The sequence below is a fragment of the Martes martes genome (genome assembly GCF_963455335.1).
Source record: "Martes martes genome assembly, chromosome: 8".
Lineage (NCBI taxonomy): Eukaryota > Metazoa > Chordata > Mammalia > Carnivora > Mustelidae > Martes > Martes martes.
Window position 1 is genome coordinate 37540617 of NC_137895.1, and position 16589 is coordinate 37557205.

Sequence of the window (16589 nt, forward strand, 5' to 3'; positions counted from 1 at the left end):
ATGGGAAAGAGCTTTCTAAGCTCATCTGACGATGGGCATCTTGACTTAAGGAAATGAAATGTAATATAAAAATATGATGTATAATAACAAACGATCTGTATCTACTTTTAATACATGACTCAATCACATAAATCAGTTTCTCCCCTTTAGAGGTCATCTGGTAAGAAATAGTAAAATTGTTTATAATAGACTCTAATGTAGAGAGAGAAAAAGATCTACCTAGTCCCTCAAAAAAAGTATAAAATACTCTTCAACGTAGAATATAATTTCTGCCAGATTCTAAACTCCATTTATGGATTAAGCGCAGAATCTCAGTATTTTTCCTTCTGACCATCTATCAACTTTATGAATTTTCACATTTGTAACGATGAGAGCCTTCCCAAATACAATTTTACATAAATAAAAGTGCTCCTGAAATGTAAAACAGGTCTAATTTTTATATATTTAATGTATTGTCTTGAACAAAATAACTCAATTGGAAAAACTTTTCCATACATTTTTAAAGAACAACTTTAAATCTTTCCAATGTCTTACAGTAAAAAATTCCATGAAGATATCAAAAGAAGGCCATGCGGACTTTATTTCAGCACACTTAAATATGATTGTATTTTTAGTAACATTATATTGGGTTTTTTTTGAAGATACATTTAATCCAAAATATTTTAGGTACAATCTAGTGAAAGTGCTTTATGGTAAGTATTAAATAGAAAATTCCTTTTTTTTTTCCTTCCAAATTTTAGGCAATCCACAACTCAAGTATATCTTTCTTGGTCACATGATCAAGGGTATCACTTTGGTCACGTGAAAGCAACAGTACTTTCTTTCCAGGCTCATGCACTGTTTTCCAATCCCACTCAACTGGAAAATAACTCAAGCCTGATTGCTAACATGTCCCTTCAGAACTGACTGCAGGACAGATGTACCCTTCACACATGCCTTTGTTTATACCTTGCAAATCAATGACAATATGTATTCGGCTAAAGAGTTTGCCATTTCAAATTAACTAAATCTTATATGAAAAAATAAGGTAATACGTTTTGAACATTAAAAATGTATTATTCGTTAAGATTAAGTTGTGATTATGAGTAAAATGTGCCCAATAGAAGAGACACTTTAAGGAACCCGACAGCTTCAAATTATAAATTGAATGTATATCTAGTTGGTGTAACTCAGGAGAACAATGAGCTGACTATATCTTTTCAGGTCTAACAATCAAATAGCCGATTTAAGTAAATAGGACATTCCTTTGAGAAGCCATTTATTTATACAGCCTATGGTCCAAAAAAAGTTATTTTTCAGAATGTCTTATACTGGTTATAAGAAATTTTTATGAAACATGTAAATAAGCTCTTACATGTTATCTCTCACATATGTTTCATGGGCCCAAACCATTACGTTAGGACAGCTGCTCTTAAAAATAATGGTCCTGATGGACTGCAAGATTGGGAAATACTTTGAGCACCATCAAAGACTCAGTGGGCATGGTATATTTTTTTACTTTAAATGTATTCTTTGATAACCAATACCATGTAGAATCCTAAGTAATCCTAAGTAAATCACATATTTAACTAGCTATGTCAAGCTACTCTGGTTAACTGGCACATTACCATAAGCTTAGTAACAAAGACTCATTTTCAATTACTTAATTTCTCAATACTTTTCTGTAAGTTTAAATTGAAAGATGTGTTTGGATATCACAATATATTTCTCAGTGTTATTTAAAAATTAGAGATTTCACATAAAAATCTGGATTTGGGGTTTCTTAAAAACTCCTGATCTTTAGCATAATGTAAAAACTTTTACCTTTCTTCCTTAAGAACTTTCCTTATCAGTATACCCCATTTCTGTGTCATTTGCTTGTTTTTATAGGAAGTTGGAATCCTTAAGTGTACAGTCAACTAAGAGTCTGAGACAGGAGAAGGATCTCCAAACAGCTCTCATCTCCACCACAAAGAGATTGGATAAAATGACCTCTAGGTTCCAGCAGGCACATGATTTCCCTTGACTAAGTAAAAATGACCAGAAGGCAGAGCCGTGCTCCGGTAGCCAACCTTCCCTCAGGATATGTATGACAAGCCAGATCCTCCTATCTAGAAGTTCATCTGTCTAGATGTTTACCTAAGACTTTCCATGTTATCTATCAATTTCATTTAAAATAACCATGCATGAGGACATCTCAAGAATATTAGAAAATATTCAGAATTGCTCTAAGAAAAATTATAATTGTTTTCTGACTTCAACTTGAGTTTTAGGTTTAGGTCAAAGCTACAGATTCCTCATTTCAGGAAGTAACTCTATTAATGTGTCTCTTTCAACTAAAATATTTGGGAGGGTTCAATTATAAAAAATCAATCATTAGATATATTTTTCTTAAAGTGCTAGACAACCTCTAAGGAGCCATGATACAGGCAACTGAAAATGATGCTCTTTGGGTCTCATGAAACAGAAGGCACAGGTCTTTCACCAGGCTACAAGAACTGTTTTTTAGACCAAGCTTTACAATTCATATTTCAGTTTGCAAGTAATTTCTATTTAAATTTAAATATTTATTTATGGGAAATAATTCCAAAAATTTGACTCCAATTAGAAAATTGATTCAAATTGACTCAAAATAGGAAACAAAGTCATGATGATTGCTTCAGCACTTCTTCTATGTGCCCAAAAATGCTGGGGTCTTCAATTGTAGGTGTTATCTGGAAAGAAAATAAGAGTCAGATGAATGTTCTTCCTTGAACTCCTTTCCCTCTCCCTGTAATTAAACAATTACCTGCAATACTGCACTCTCCATTTTCTTATAAAGGCATACAGAAATGTTCAAAAAAGGGGACTCCAAATTTCATATCTTAAAATGTATGTATAGTCTTCCAGAGTAATAAACTGTTCAGTTAACAAAAGCAGAGGTCCTAAGTGGTAATTTCTCTAGTCCTCTAATGAGCCTTTCTATGTGCCTCCCTAGAATTTTTTTTTTTTGTATTTACAACTACTATTTACCGCTGCATCACCTTCTGTTAGATCTTGAGGATTAAAGACATATATCTATGCACGTATAAAGTGCACAAAACTTACATATATACTTGAATTAGCCAAATGTTTGCCAAAACAATTTTCACTCACAACAGGAGAAATAATTAGCATATGCATCAATTAGAACTGTTGAAGCATGCATAACCAGCCTCAATTGCTTGCTTTCTCATTTAGAAAGACATTAATGACTACAATAAAGGAGACTGTGTCTTAATTCAGTAAGACTGCATTCCCACAAGTTGTTTGAATTTAACGTATTTACTAATAGTAAAAATATTTCCACACACGGGTACCTATAATCTCAAAGCATATGCTGTTAATTAATCTGTGTTTGCACATCCCTCATTCCTAGAGAGTGGCTATGCCGTTTCCCCCTTTACATTAAAAAAATGCTAATGCCAAAGAAGTGGGAAGAAACAGTTCAGAACCTGACATTAAATATTTTTGATAACTTACCTTATATGGCTTGCCGTTGACAAGGGCAGACAGAGCTGACCGGGGAATTTTGCCAGACCTCGTTTTGGGTAACTGTTTGACAAACACTGCATTTCGAAAAGCAGCCACAGGGCCAATGCTCTGTCGAACATGGTTTATAATTTCTTCCAAAACTTGTTCCTCTGTTGTATTTATGTCTAGGGAAAAAGTTCAGATGATAAGCATTGAGTTAACCTTCGCTCATCATTCAGGGTCCAGACACTCAGGGAAGACAAAGATTCCTCACCTTTTCTCAACACGCAGAGTGCTAAGGGGACGTGGCCTTTCAAAGGATCTTCCTTGCCAACAACAGCGCAGTCGGCCACAGTGCCATGGGAAAGGACTGACTGTGAGAGGGAAAAGCATGCGTTTAGAAAACATATGTGCACGTATATAAGAATACAAATACACACACACGTATGTATGTATGTATGTATTTCAGCTGGGAAAAAAAGCACATGTCAAAGAATGCAAAACCTGTAGCTGCCTGTGTGGAAATTACTACTGATTCACGAGTCCTATCATTATAACTGGGGTGACTGAATTGTTAGGACCCCTGTGGTAGTCACTTATAAAGGCTAACCGTAATTAAGACAAATTGCTTTGTTTACCTGGAAAGTGAGGACTTGTTTCTTCATCTCACCTGCTCATTAATGAAGTCGGGGCAAATAAGCAGCAGATGCCACATGGGGACAAACTGCAATGGGCACCCGGAAACGGGTGACCCCACAGTGATGTGGCTTTGGTGCTGGCTGCCATAAGGGCACTCCCCAGAGAAATCCAAGGCAGCCCCATGATTAAGCAGTGATTTTATTTATATCTGGTACTGAGCAATGAACAGAGCATTTCTTTTGTTGAGGGACCATCCCCCAAAAGAGGATTTCCTGACTTGAAAGAAAAGGCTGGGCATGGCTTGAAGCCCTGACCTCAGATGATCACGCCAATCGAGGAATCACTTTCATACCGCTTACCCCGAGCTCTAAATATCCTAAGGAACAAAGCGGCTCTCCCTCTGGAATCACAAGAACCCGCAGAGCGACCACATGAGACACAGAAGCTTAGGGTTACAGACACGTTTCTGCCGTGAGGGTGCTTCTAAAAAGGATTGTTTAAAATGATAGGTCTTTAGTGACTACAAATCCCTAACAGCTAGAGAAAACGGTGGGCAATATACTGACAGCTCATTTGGCACTTCTCGATCTTTCAGCAAGTAGTTACTAAATCCTTTTCTGTTCCAACCTCTGCACCAGGCTCAGCGGTGAGCAAAAACAGGTGGAGCACGGTCTCAGGGCGCTTACAGTCTAATGGAGGAGGGCGACGTTAAAAAACAAGCAGGATTACTCATTATTAGGAATGTCTAAATATAGAAGTGATAAAGGATCTGGAGAACTAGCCTGGTTTTTATATGAAAGCCCTAGCAAAAGCAGCCAAAAAACCTTGGGAAATATATGGCAAAAGCAGGAGTATAAACACGGGTCTCGGCGAAGCCTTCAGGAAATGAGAATGAGCTCAGGTCTGCAGGAGGGGTAGATGCTGATGAGGCAGGGCAGAGAGGCGGGGCCAAACCCTGAGGAAGGACTTGGCACAAACCGTTCCAACCCAAAAGAGATGAATGTGGAGGGAAAGCAGAAAGCAGGGCTGAGAAAGGAGCAAGAGGAGATGAAGGTGCAGAGGTAGAAAGGGGCTGTGCTAAGGGCTTCCAATTTATTTTAGTAACACTGGAAAGGCAATAAAGCACTTTCTGGAGCTGAGGAGGAGATACAGGTTTTTTGTTTGTTTGTTTGAATAGACTTTTTTTTTTTTTTAAGAGTCATTTTAGATTCACAACAAAATTGAGTGGAAAGGCCAGAGATTTGTCGTATATGTCCTGCTCCCATATATGCACAGCCTCCCCTGCTCTCAAAATCCCTCAGCAGAGTAATGTATCTGGTAGAAACGGTGAACCAACATCAACACGTCATTCTCAGCCTAGAGTTCACATTAGAGTTCACACTTGGTGTTACACTTTCTATGGGCTTTATGACGTGTGTCCACCATTTTACTGCATTTTACAGAATAGATTCACTCCCCTAAAAAAATCTCTTGTGCTCTGCTTATTTGTTCTTAGTCCCTGCTAGCCTTTGGCAAACACTGATCTTCTCAGAGTCTCCAAAGTCCTTTTTCAGAATGCTGGAATCATTATAGTACGTAGTCTTTTCTGTTCAGCTTCTTTTTACTTCAGAGTGTATTCTGAAAAACAAACTTATTTTGCGTTCATTGTGGAGAATAGAGGACTGTTAAGGGTGAGTATTACAGTTTGTTGAAATCACCCACGAGGCTACACTAGTAGACCAAGCCTATGACAGGGGGTATGAAGATTCTAGAGTTTCTTTAGAGGTAAAATGAACACAATTTTATGACAAATTGGATATGGTGCAAAGAAGAAGGTAGAGAAGCTGAGGACGGTTCTGTGCTTTTCGGCTTGAACCGCTGACTGGATGCTGACTGGTGCCATTTTCTAAGCCAGGAAATACTAGTGAAGGCTGGGCTTGGAAGGAATGATCATGTATTAAGTCTTGGAGATGTTCCAAGGAAGCACCTTTGAGATACCTGAGTCGAGGCAGTTGAATCTGATGGGAGTCTTAGTCTGGAGATGCACATTTGAATGTCATTAAATGCACAGATGGTAATGAAAGCTGTAGACGTAGATTAGATTAGTTAGGGAGAAAGCAGTGAGAAGAATGTAAGCTACTAGGAACACCAACATCTAATGGCTACAAGAAAAAGGACCAGCTGCCAAACTAGACTAAAAAGGCACAGCCAGGGAGGAGAAAAACCAGCAGAATCTAGGACATGCCCCTTTCGTGTTCCCAAGTTTCCACGAATTCTTCTTTCATTTATGCCAAGTTGAAAATGAGCCGTCTCTTCTCTGAGCTTCTGGAAGACTCCGTGAACTCCTAGCCTGTTCAGTATAAACTCAGTGCACGACCTCACACAGCCCCTAATGCAACGAAGAAATCAACATCTCCTACATCCTCTTGTTACCATCCACGCTGAAGGACCCAGTTGTAGGAGTTGCCATCCACATAGTTTTTGACTCTGATACTGCTGAGGATAGTATGTGTTCAATAAATGATTTTTGTGCTATACATTTTATTCACTTCATTGCTAAGACAGAGACATGCACCTCATCTTCCATTAGTTGGGCTTCACGAAAAAGCTTCTGCAAAACACCAACTGTACAGACCATACAACACCATCTTCTCCCGGTGCTTCAATCTGAACTCTCCGAGGACTTTCAACAGCTTCCCGATTTGTTAAGATTTTATTTATGGTTTAGGTCCATATGCTTAGAGACAAATTTTTATTGCCAAAGATTTGTACTGGTAGGTAGTATAGTCAGTCACAGTCCTTGGAAGAGAATATTTTGTCTATAGCAGATAAGATACAGACTTGGTAAGTGAAATGCTATTGTTCCAATTTAGGATTCCTTGAATGAGTAGAGAAAAACTTTTACCTGCCTAGCCAGAGTTTGTTAACAAAAAAAAAAAAAAATATATATATATATATACACACACACACACACACACACACATATGTGTGTATATTTATTTATATATATGTATTTATATACTATATTATATATTTATATATATACTTATATTTATATATTAAAGTTTTCACTGGTGCCATAAGCCTCTCTACCTTAGTTTTTAAAATGCCAGAGTATCTGTTCAAATTACTGTTTAAAAAAATTGCCCATCCAGGTATTTTGTCACCTAACCAATATAACTATAATTTTAACTAAATCAAACACCAAATCTTCCCGTTTGCCCTTCTTTCACCTTGTTGCTTGAATTTCGCCATGTTTCCATCCTCAGTGTTAGTGTGTTTAGAAGTGGGTGGGAAAATGCTGACAACTTTTCCATATGGGCAGAGTATTTTAAAATCAGAAGTAATATATAACACAGTTTTCCACAATATCAAAGTTTCACATTTTTGCCTAGTTTGTGGACAAACTCGAAAATCTGTGACCTACATAATCATTTACCGGAAACTTATGTCATCTGTAAATGAGGTTCATTAGTATAGTGGATAAAATATTGTATTAATCTATCAGTGTTAAAAAGATGCCATAAGGGAAGGGAGACAGCTTTCTATGTTGGCTCTACAAATAATATTTGCATGCCAAACTATGATTTCAACAACTGAATCGTTAAAAAGGAAAGCATCAAAGTATGTCTTGGCAACATTTAAGGGACAGAGGCCAAACAAATGTCCTATGGGGGTAAAAAATATCAAAAGCCACTTTCGTATGTTTCCTCCACGTACAATCCACAAAGCATCCGTGACTCGCTGGCAGTTAAGAACTGAAAAAATGATACAACTTGGGAGGTAACTGACTCACCAAAAGTGTGCAATGGTTCCAATTTACAACTTTCTGTCTTTAGGCTGGTGTGAAAGCAACACGTGTTCAGGAGAAACTATATGTCAAATCTTGATTTTCGGTCTTTTCCCAGACTAGTGGTATGCAATAGACAACCCTTTCTTGTGATCCCCAGCAGCGGCGAGAAGCCTCAGCTCCCCATCAGTGATCACCCAGTAAACAACGGATACACTTAGAACCACTGGGTACCCGTACAACCATTCTGTTTTCCTTTTCAGTACCATAGTCAATAAATTACACGAGGTACTCAACACTTAATTATAAAGCCTGCTTTGTGTTAGGTGAGTTTACTCAGCTGCAGGCTAATGTAGGTGTTCTCAGCATGTTTAAGGTAGCTTAAGCTAAGTTATGACGTTTGGCAGGTTAGGTGTGTTAAATGCATTTTTAATTTATGGTATTTTCATTTTATGATAGGTTTAGCAAGACATAAGCTCTTTCTCAAGTGGAGGAATATCTGTATAAATATAGATAATAGGGGAATACAGATTACAGGGTAATAGGCCTGGGAAATGCCTGTCATTTTTTGTTTCTGAGATACTGTCATTTTTTTTTTAAACCAAAACTTTTATAATACTCAAATTAAAACTGTACAAGTGGACTAAAAACTAAACATGTATTAAATACAATGTGCCACAATAGTACCATGTGCCCCACAAAGAAAAATAATTTGATCTTTCTGAGAAAGAAGTCATCTTGAAAATTAATCATAAAATGAAATACCTCTATTTCCTTGATCAGTTTTTTTCTCTAAAATTAAATATTTTAAAATAGTTTTTGATTTGTAGTTCATTTTGGTGTTAAACGTTATATTAATAGATTTTTAAACTGCCATTCTAGTTCTTTGTTTATCATATTGGACAGTAGGTGTCTCAAGTAACAGAATAAGATATCAACAAAATACCTTTTAAATCAGTTAAAATTGCAAGCACATATGACAATTTGTATTTGATAAAAAACATATAAACAAAAGTATATACACTAAACGCAATAGAATAGTTGGGGAAGAATGGAGAATAAGAGTAAGCAGTAACAATAAAGGAATGCATCAATTAGAAAATGAATAAACAAGAGGGTGTTTTTTAAAAATAAACTATATATTAAGGAGCATAATTAACAATCTTCTCTACCATGGGCTCACAAAATATTAATTTATTTGCATTTTAGCTTATTTCAGGGGCAGTGGTTCCATTTTGGATGCAACTTATAATAACCAAAAGAGCTTTTAAAAAATGCCTACACTTGGACTCAACCCCTTGATTTTCTGGATTAAGTGTTGGGTGAAAATTAGGCATATGTATTTTTTTTTGTGACTAAACATTGCAAAATGAACACATCTGTGTATTTAATCCAAGAAATTGAGTATTACCAGCATCCCAGATGATCTTCTCATTTGGACAGTTGTAAGAGATCCAGATGTGATTCTGATGTTTATGCAAGGTTGAGGTCCATCCTCATAGTTCAGGCTGATGCCTTCTTGTCTTACGGTATTATATCTCTCACATTTTGTTCTTAATATATAATATTCCAAGCATGATTTTTTTCATAGTGGGTAGCGCTGATTTGTAAACCTTCCTTGTCGTTATATCTTTAAAATGTATTTATTTTGTTAAATTTGATTGATAGATTAACTATATATAGAATTATTATTTAAAATCATTTCCCACTCAAATTTGATAGCATTTTCCACTGTCTTTTAAAAAATTTTTAATTTAAATTCAGTTAATTAACATATAGTATATTATTAATTTCAGAGGTAGGGTTCAGTGTTTCATCAGTTTTATATAATACCTCGTGCTCATTATATCACATGCCCTCCTTAATGTCTATCACCCAGTCACCCTATCCCCCAATCCCCCTCCACTCCAGCAACCCGTAGTTTGTTTCCTATGATTAAGAGTCTCTTATGGTTCATCTCCCTCTCTGATTTCATCTTTTTTATTTTTCCCTCTTCCCCTATGATTCTACGTTTTTGTTTCTTAAATTCCACATTTGAGAGACATCATATGATAATTGTCTTTCTCTGACTTGTTTTGCTTACCCTCTACTTACCCTCTACTTCCATCCACATTATAGCAAATGGCAAGATTTTATTTTTTGATGGCTCAAAAGTATTCCATTGTGTGTATGTATATAAAATGGATAATATATATTTATATATATTATAATGTATATAATGTATAATATATATTATATATAAAATGGATATATATCCAATATATAAAATGGATAAAGAAAATGTGTGTGTATATATATATATATATATGTATGTGTATATATATATAGATAGATGAATGGACATCTGGGTTCTTTCCATTGTTTGGCTATTGTTGACATTGCTGCTATAAACATTGCCCTTTTGGATCACTACATTTGTTTCCTTGGGGTAGGTACCTAATAGTGCAATTGCTGGGTCTAAGGGTAGCTCTATTTTCAACTTTTTGAGGAACCTCCATATTGTTTTCCAGAGTGACTTTACCAGTTTGCATTCCCACCAACAGTGTAAGAAGGTTTCCCTTTCTCTGCATCCTCGCCAACATCTGTCATTTCCTGACTTGTTAATTTTAGCTATTCTATAACTGGTGTGAGGTGGTATCTTACTGTGGTTTTGATTTGTATTTCCCTGATGCCAAGTATGTTGAGCATTTTCTCATGTGTCTGTTGGCCACTTGGATATCTTCTTTGGAGAAGTGTCTGTTCATGTCTTCTGCCCTTATCTTGATTTAATTATTGTTCTTTGGGTGTTGAGTTTGATAAATTCTTTATAGACTTTGATATTAGCCCTTTATCTGATATGTCATTTGCAAATATCTTCTCCCATTCTGTTGGTTGTCTTTTGGTTTTGTTGACTGTTTCCTTTGTTGTGCAAAAGCTTTTGATCTTGATGAAGTCCCAATCATTCATTTTTGTCTTTGTTTTCCTTGTTTTTGGCGATGTGTCTAGCAAGAAGTTGCTGTGGCCGAGGTCAAAGAAGTTGCTGCCTGTGTTCTCCTCTAGGATTTTGACGGATTCCTGTCTCACATTTAGGTTGTTCATCCATTTTGAGTCTATTTTTGTGTATGGTGTAAGAAAATGGTCCAGTTTCATTCTTCTGCATGTGGCTGTCCAATGTTCCCAACATCATTTGTTAAAGAGACTTTTTTCCATTAGATATTCTTTCTTGCTTTGTTGAAGATTAGTTGATCATAGAGTTGAGGGTCCATTTCTGGGTTTTGCATTCTGTTCCACTGATCTATGTGTCTGTTTTTGTGCCAGTACCAGACTGCCTTGATGATTACAGTTTTGTAATAGAGCTTGAAGAGGGTACTATCATTTTTGTGTAAATGTTAATGGATCTGAAAGATTCTATGACTTTAGTGGTTAAATTACACAGATTTTCAATTATGCTTTTAATTGTAGAAGTATTAGTTTAAATCAAGCACCTTCAAAGGTGCAAGGATCCAGTCCTTGGTAGGAGATTGCCTCTGCAGTGGGAAGAAGAATACTACTTCATTCTCTCTGATATTGGAGTCATCCAGGAAACTGTTAGTTTCCACATTATCATCAATATCCATATTTATACTTAGGAAAATATTCAGCAATCTTACAACTATTTAAAGCCAATAGTCATTTAATGCTGGGTAGAACTGAAATTACATGGCATCTTTGCTGAATACACACTTTATGGAAATATATTCAATCCCGAAGAAATCACTCCTAAAAATAGCAAACAAAATAGCTAACTTGGAAAACAAACAGTGAAACTTTGGTTCAAATAACCTTCCAAAGGGCAAATTGCAATGAACACAGCTCTAGCATTTAAGTGCAGTATTTTAACAGCAGATTTCCAAGTTCCCAAGGATACTAGTAGGATTATTTAACAAAATGAAAAAAGCTACAAGTGAAAGAATGAAACCAGGGAGCCTAATTTGTTCCCTGGAGGTGTCTCCACATGAAACCTGCCCACAATAGTGCAAGAGAACCAAGTAAGAAGGACCACATTAGCTCCTAGTAATTTTGGCTCCTCAGACCTGAAACAGCAGATTTCACACCTAGTTTTCTTAAGGACATTTTGAACTTCCACCGGAGTATCCCAGGTGTCTATCTAGATGCCAGGCTCTCAAACATTAATCAACTTTTCAAATAGATATGATTATTACTTAATAGTTACAGAAGGCCCTTACATGTGTTGAGATTTGCAAGGATAAGATCCTCTTAAATTTATAAAAGCTATTCTAAAACTCTATTTTCTTATGATGAGAACAGAAAAGAACATACAGTTTCCTGAAATGTTTTTAATATAGTAATTCTAATAGAATCTGTTTGATTTAGTCTTATATAAAGTAATGCACGTGTCATATTTTAGTTTAAGAAACTGGAAAGACACCATTTTCACTATATATAAAAGCAACATTCAGTCTATTTTTAATTATTACAAATGAGTGTCCCATGAATTAAGATCCTCCAATCCTATTTCAAAAACTCAAATTGGAATCTTGCATTCAGAATTGACAATTGAGAATCCTAGGGAGAGTCATTTACAAATAAAGTAAGGTTTGCGCACTTTTAATAAATGTTGGTTATGTCATCAATAAAAATAATAAAAATATGTATGTAAAAACATACACATTAATTATCAGTGTTAAGCAATTTTGCTAAGAGGTGAGAAAAATCCAGTAAAGAATGTTAGTTCAAAACTTTCTAATAGATCCCAACATAAAGAAGACAAACTTGATATGAACCTGAGGTATTAACTTCCTTGTTAGATATAAATATACAGTAGAGTTAATCATTTAATTCATATAAAGGAAGACGTTCACATCAAGAAGGCCTAAAGGCTGATGGGTGATTCTGTGCTATAAGTACTCCAAGACCTAGGGACAAAATTCCTGTTGGAAACCATTGATTCTAGCACGCTTTTTTTTTTTTCCCCAATTTTGTCATTTTACTGCCTACCTTCTGTTTGTCTCATTCTCTGATTACATACAATGAGAAGGATGTCAGTGGAAACATATTAAAACATATATTTAAATAGGTTGATACTTCTCATTTTTGTTCTAAAAATAAGAGAGAACCAAGAACTTTGACTGATAATAAAAGCTTTGCATATGTAATCTCCATATTTTGATTAGCTGACTCTGCCAGAAATGCAGGTGGAATATTAGAGCTAGTCTCTTACAGGCTGGAAATTAAAAGTTCACGCAACCAGAGCCACCTTTTGCCAACGCACCAAAACACATGAAGCGTGAATTTCAATTTCAGGTTATCACAATATTCACAGTAGGTTAAAAATAAGATAATATTATACTAGCACACGAAGCCACTTACTCCAAAATATTACATAAAAATCTTTCCTTTTACTCAACTTATATTACGTTGTCACACACACAATGCCGAGATACAAGAAGCATTAAACTATTTTGTTTTTGCTGAAGTTAAATGACTTTTAAAGAAGGTGACCATCTTCAGGTTACAGGAAGCAGAACTCAACTTTGATTCTGTACGCTCTGATCCCATGGAATTATTTTTAAACATTGTCTTTCATTTAAGCTTTGCTCTACTCCATTTAAAACTTATTCTGGGTTTGGTTCTGAAAATGATGGAATAAATAGGTTCCACCTTATCACTTTTATTAATTGCAATGAAAAACTCTGGGCTAAAAAACCAGATCAGATGACTCTATTAAAATTATAAGAACCTGAGACACAACCTCCTTTTTCAGTTTGTTTCTTTGGAGGTTTTGGGTTTTGTTATCATTATGGTTTGTTTCTTTGTTTTGCCTCCTATATATTCTGGCCTGGGTACTAGAGCAGACCAAAAGGTGAACTGCCGATAAGTGCAGACAGACAGAAAAGCCCAAAGAAATGTCTGCCTCTACTGAAGCCCAGGGAGAGGAGCAGAGGACCTGGGAAACAATCCTTTTCAATCTACCTCCCTACTCCAGATGAACACCCACAGAGAAGCAGTTCCCTTCTTCCTTCCTACAGAGCTATAGAAACCTTGTTGACTCCCCGCACCCTACTCTAAGTGAATGCCAGCAAAAGAGCTGGGTCGTTCCCCTTCTCCACTACTGGTGGACAGCCTGTGGGAGGGAACCCTTGAGGGATGCCAGCCCCAAACACATGCACACACCCTATGAGGGCCTAGAAAGATTAAGAGCCATTTGTGACCCCCCCCACCCCCCACCCCCCCACTCTACCTCCCAAGAGCAGCTCTCCAGTCCCTGAGGAGATCCCTGTTAACTTGCTCTGCTCTACACTAAGCAAGTGCTACCAAAGAGACAGTCTCATCCTCTGCCCAGGGATGCTGTGAACGTAGAACATGCAGTATTGACCCTTGATAAGAACACAGGGAATACAGCCCTGATTTTTTACCCCAAATAGCAGCAACGGGGAACATTGGAAATCAGAAAGTGACAAGTACGTTATGGAGAGGAAGGAGTTGGAGAAAGGGATACTTTAAATCTGTGTATGAAGTCCTGAGCCTACCCCAGATTCATGCATGCACGGTACATGCAGGAATCCAACCAGATTCAGCACAGTGTAGATTCTGAACACTTAACTCAAGTTTCAGGTTGGCCTCTGGGAGAGACACAAGTGAGATGGACCAAAATAGCATTGCAAAGAGTGAAAATCAAATGGGCATTGGAACCACAGTCCACAGAAAATGAGTAGGGACAGGTGGTCTGTTCTTAACTAAAATAAGTAATCACAATGACACAAATCCACATGATTTCAACAGTATCCAGAATCTCATAATGTAATATTCAAAATGTCTAGGATAAAAATCTAAAGTTACAGGACATAAGAGGAATCAGGAAAACCTAAACCTCTCTTCAAGAAAAAAAAAAAAAAAAAAAAGACTATGAATCAATAGATGCCAATGCCAAGATGACCCAAATATTAGAATGATCAGACAAAAATTTTAATGCAGCTGTTATAATGGTGGCAGGGGATAAAACTTTCCTGGACTCCTCATTGCTCCCACAAAAACCCGTAGCCTTCTTAGAATCTTCAAATACCATGAAAATTTGATCTAGAGCTGTTTGTCGGGTTAATTGCTCTGATCTGAAAGGATAATAAAACTTCTAATTTCCCTGGGAAGGCAAAATTACCAAAGCCTAGAGCAGACTAGATCTCTAGGTTAAACTCACAACGTGCTGGGGAGACTGGCTTAGTACCTTCCTAGGTATTTACATGTCAAAAAAAGATAAAGCCTTAGAACTTGGAAACATTTCTAAGTTGTAAGAGTTGAGACACACAGGGCTGTTTGGCTCCTGGAGATTTTATTTACATATCAAAGAGTTGGAGTTTGGAATAAGGCCCTTACATTTGGAAGGAGACCTTCTGATGAGGGGTGGAAGGTCAATGCCTCCTTACCCTTTACAAGCCGACAAAAATTATCTTCCTCATCTCTCTTCTACGAAGTGTCTGGCTGGCACTTATGTAGGACCTAAGGCTAGAACCTAAGAGGGCAATGACACACTTATTATCAAGAAATCTGTCTTTGACCCTAACACCTCATTTGCACATTCAGTATAAAATTAACAAAGATGAATACTAAAAACCCAACAACAGCCATGGTGCAAGAAGAATGGGCAAACATTCTTGAAATGAAAGGGAGCACAGTTTTCAGTAAAGAAACAGAAGCTACAAAAAAGAATGAAATGACTTAAAAGAAGGGAGATGGGGGTCTAGGAGAGGAATGAAAAAGTAAAAAAGAAAACTAATAAACTGATAGGCATAAATATAAATTTATGAATAATTTATTTAAATGTAAATGGTCTAAAAACATCAGTTAAAAGATAAAGACTACAGACTGGATAAAAATAAAAGTAAGTCCCAACTGTATGCACAGTAAGTCCACAGAAAGCATAATGATCCAGATGGATCTGTACGGATTCATAATGATCCTTAATGATCCAGATGAAAGGGTGGCAAAAGATAAATTATACAAACACTATTCAAAAAAGATGGAATGGCTATGTGATTACCACACATAACCAACTTCAGAACAAAGAAAGTTACTATAGATGTTTAAAAAAAAATCAATACATAAAGACATTGCAACCAAGTAAGGTTTATCCCAGTGACATAAGGCTAAAGAGTTGGAAATAAATCAATGCAATTCATGTATTAAAAAAGCAGAAAAAGCATTTGGCAAAATTCAGTGTTCATCCAAGACTCTTAAAAAAATCTCATCAAAATAGGAACAAATGAATCTTAACTTGATAAAGTTTATCTACAGAAATACCTTCATTTCATTAAGAATGAAATATTCTTAATGGTACTGTGGAGGCGGAGAAAAATCAAGGCCATCCCACCTCAGGTTTAGCCTTAGTGTAAGTACAGCCATCTCAGAGCCCTGTGCCCTAGGGCTGAACTTTCCCCTACTTTACTTTAGTTCTAAGGAGCCCCACCCTACTTTAGTTCCAGGAAGCCCCACCCTGCTTTGGTTCCAGAAACCCCCACCCTACTTTAGGAACAGGAACCCATAAATACCCCTGCCTTAACTAAGCTGGGGTCCAAGTCCCTGCTCTGCTCTGTCGGCTATACTTGCGCCCAAGCTTAAGTTTGTAGAATAAACCCTTCTGTGATTGCATGGGTGTTGGCTCCTTGGCGGTCTCTCCGAGGCGAAAACTCGGGCATAACAGGTATGGTATTAAATGTTTTTACCCTAAGATCAGAAA

The 16589-nt window shown here is 36.6% G+C and overlaps 1 protein-coding gene across 2 annotated transcripts in view; it reads right to left on the bottom strand.

Moving 5' to 3' along the window:
- Nucleotides 1–554: 554 nt before the first annotated feature.
- ACSS3 (acyl-CoA synthetase short chain family member 3) overlaps nucleotides 555–16589 on the bottom strand; it is a 156551-nt gene continuing 140516 nt past the window's right edge. For both annotated transcript variants that reach the window (XM_080810786.1, XM_080810787.1), the window contains exons 14-16: nucleotides 3746–3845; nucleotides 3481–3656; nucleotides 555–2693 (exon numbers count right to left, since the gene is read on the bottom strand). In XM_080810786.1, coding sequence (XP_080666912.1) covers nucleotides 2625–2693; nucleotides 3481–3656; nucleotides 3746–3845 — 345 coding nt within the window. In that variant the 3' untranslated portion in view covers nucleotides 555–2624. The remainder of the gene's footprint in view (nucleotides 2694–3480; nucleotides 3657–3745; nucleotides 3846–16589) is intronic.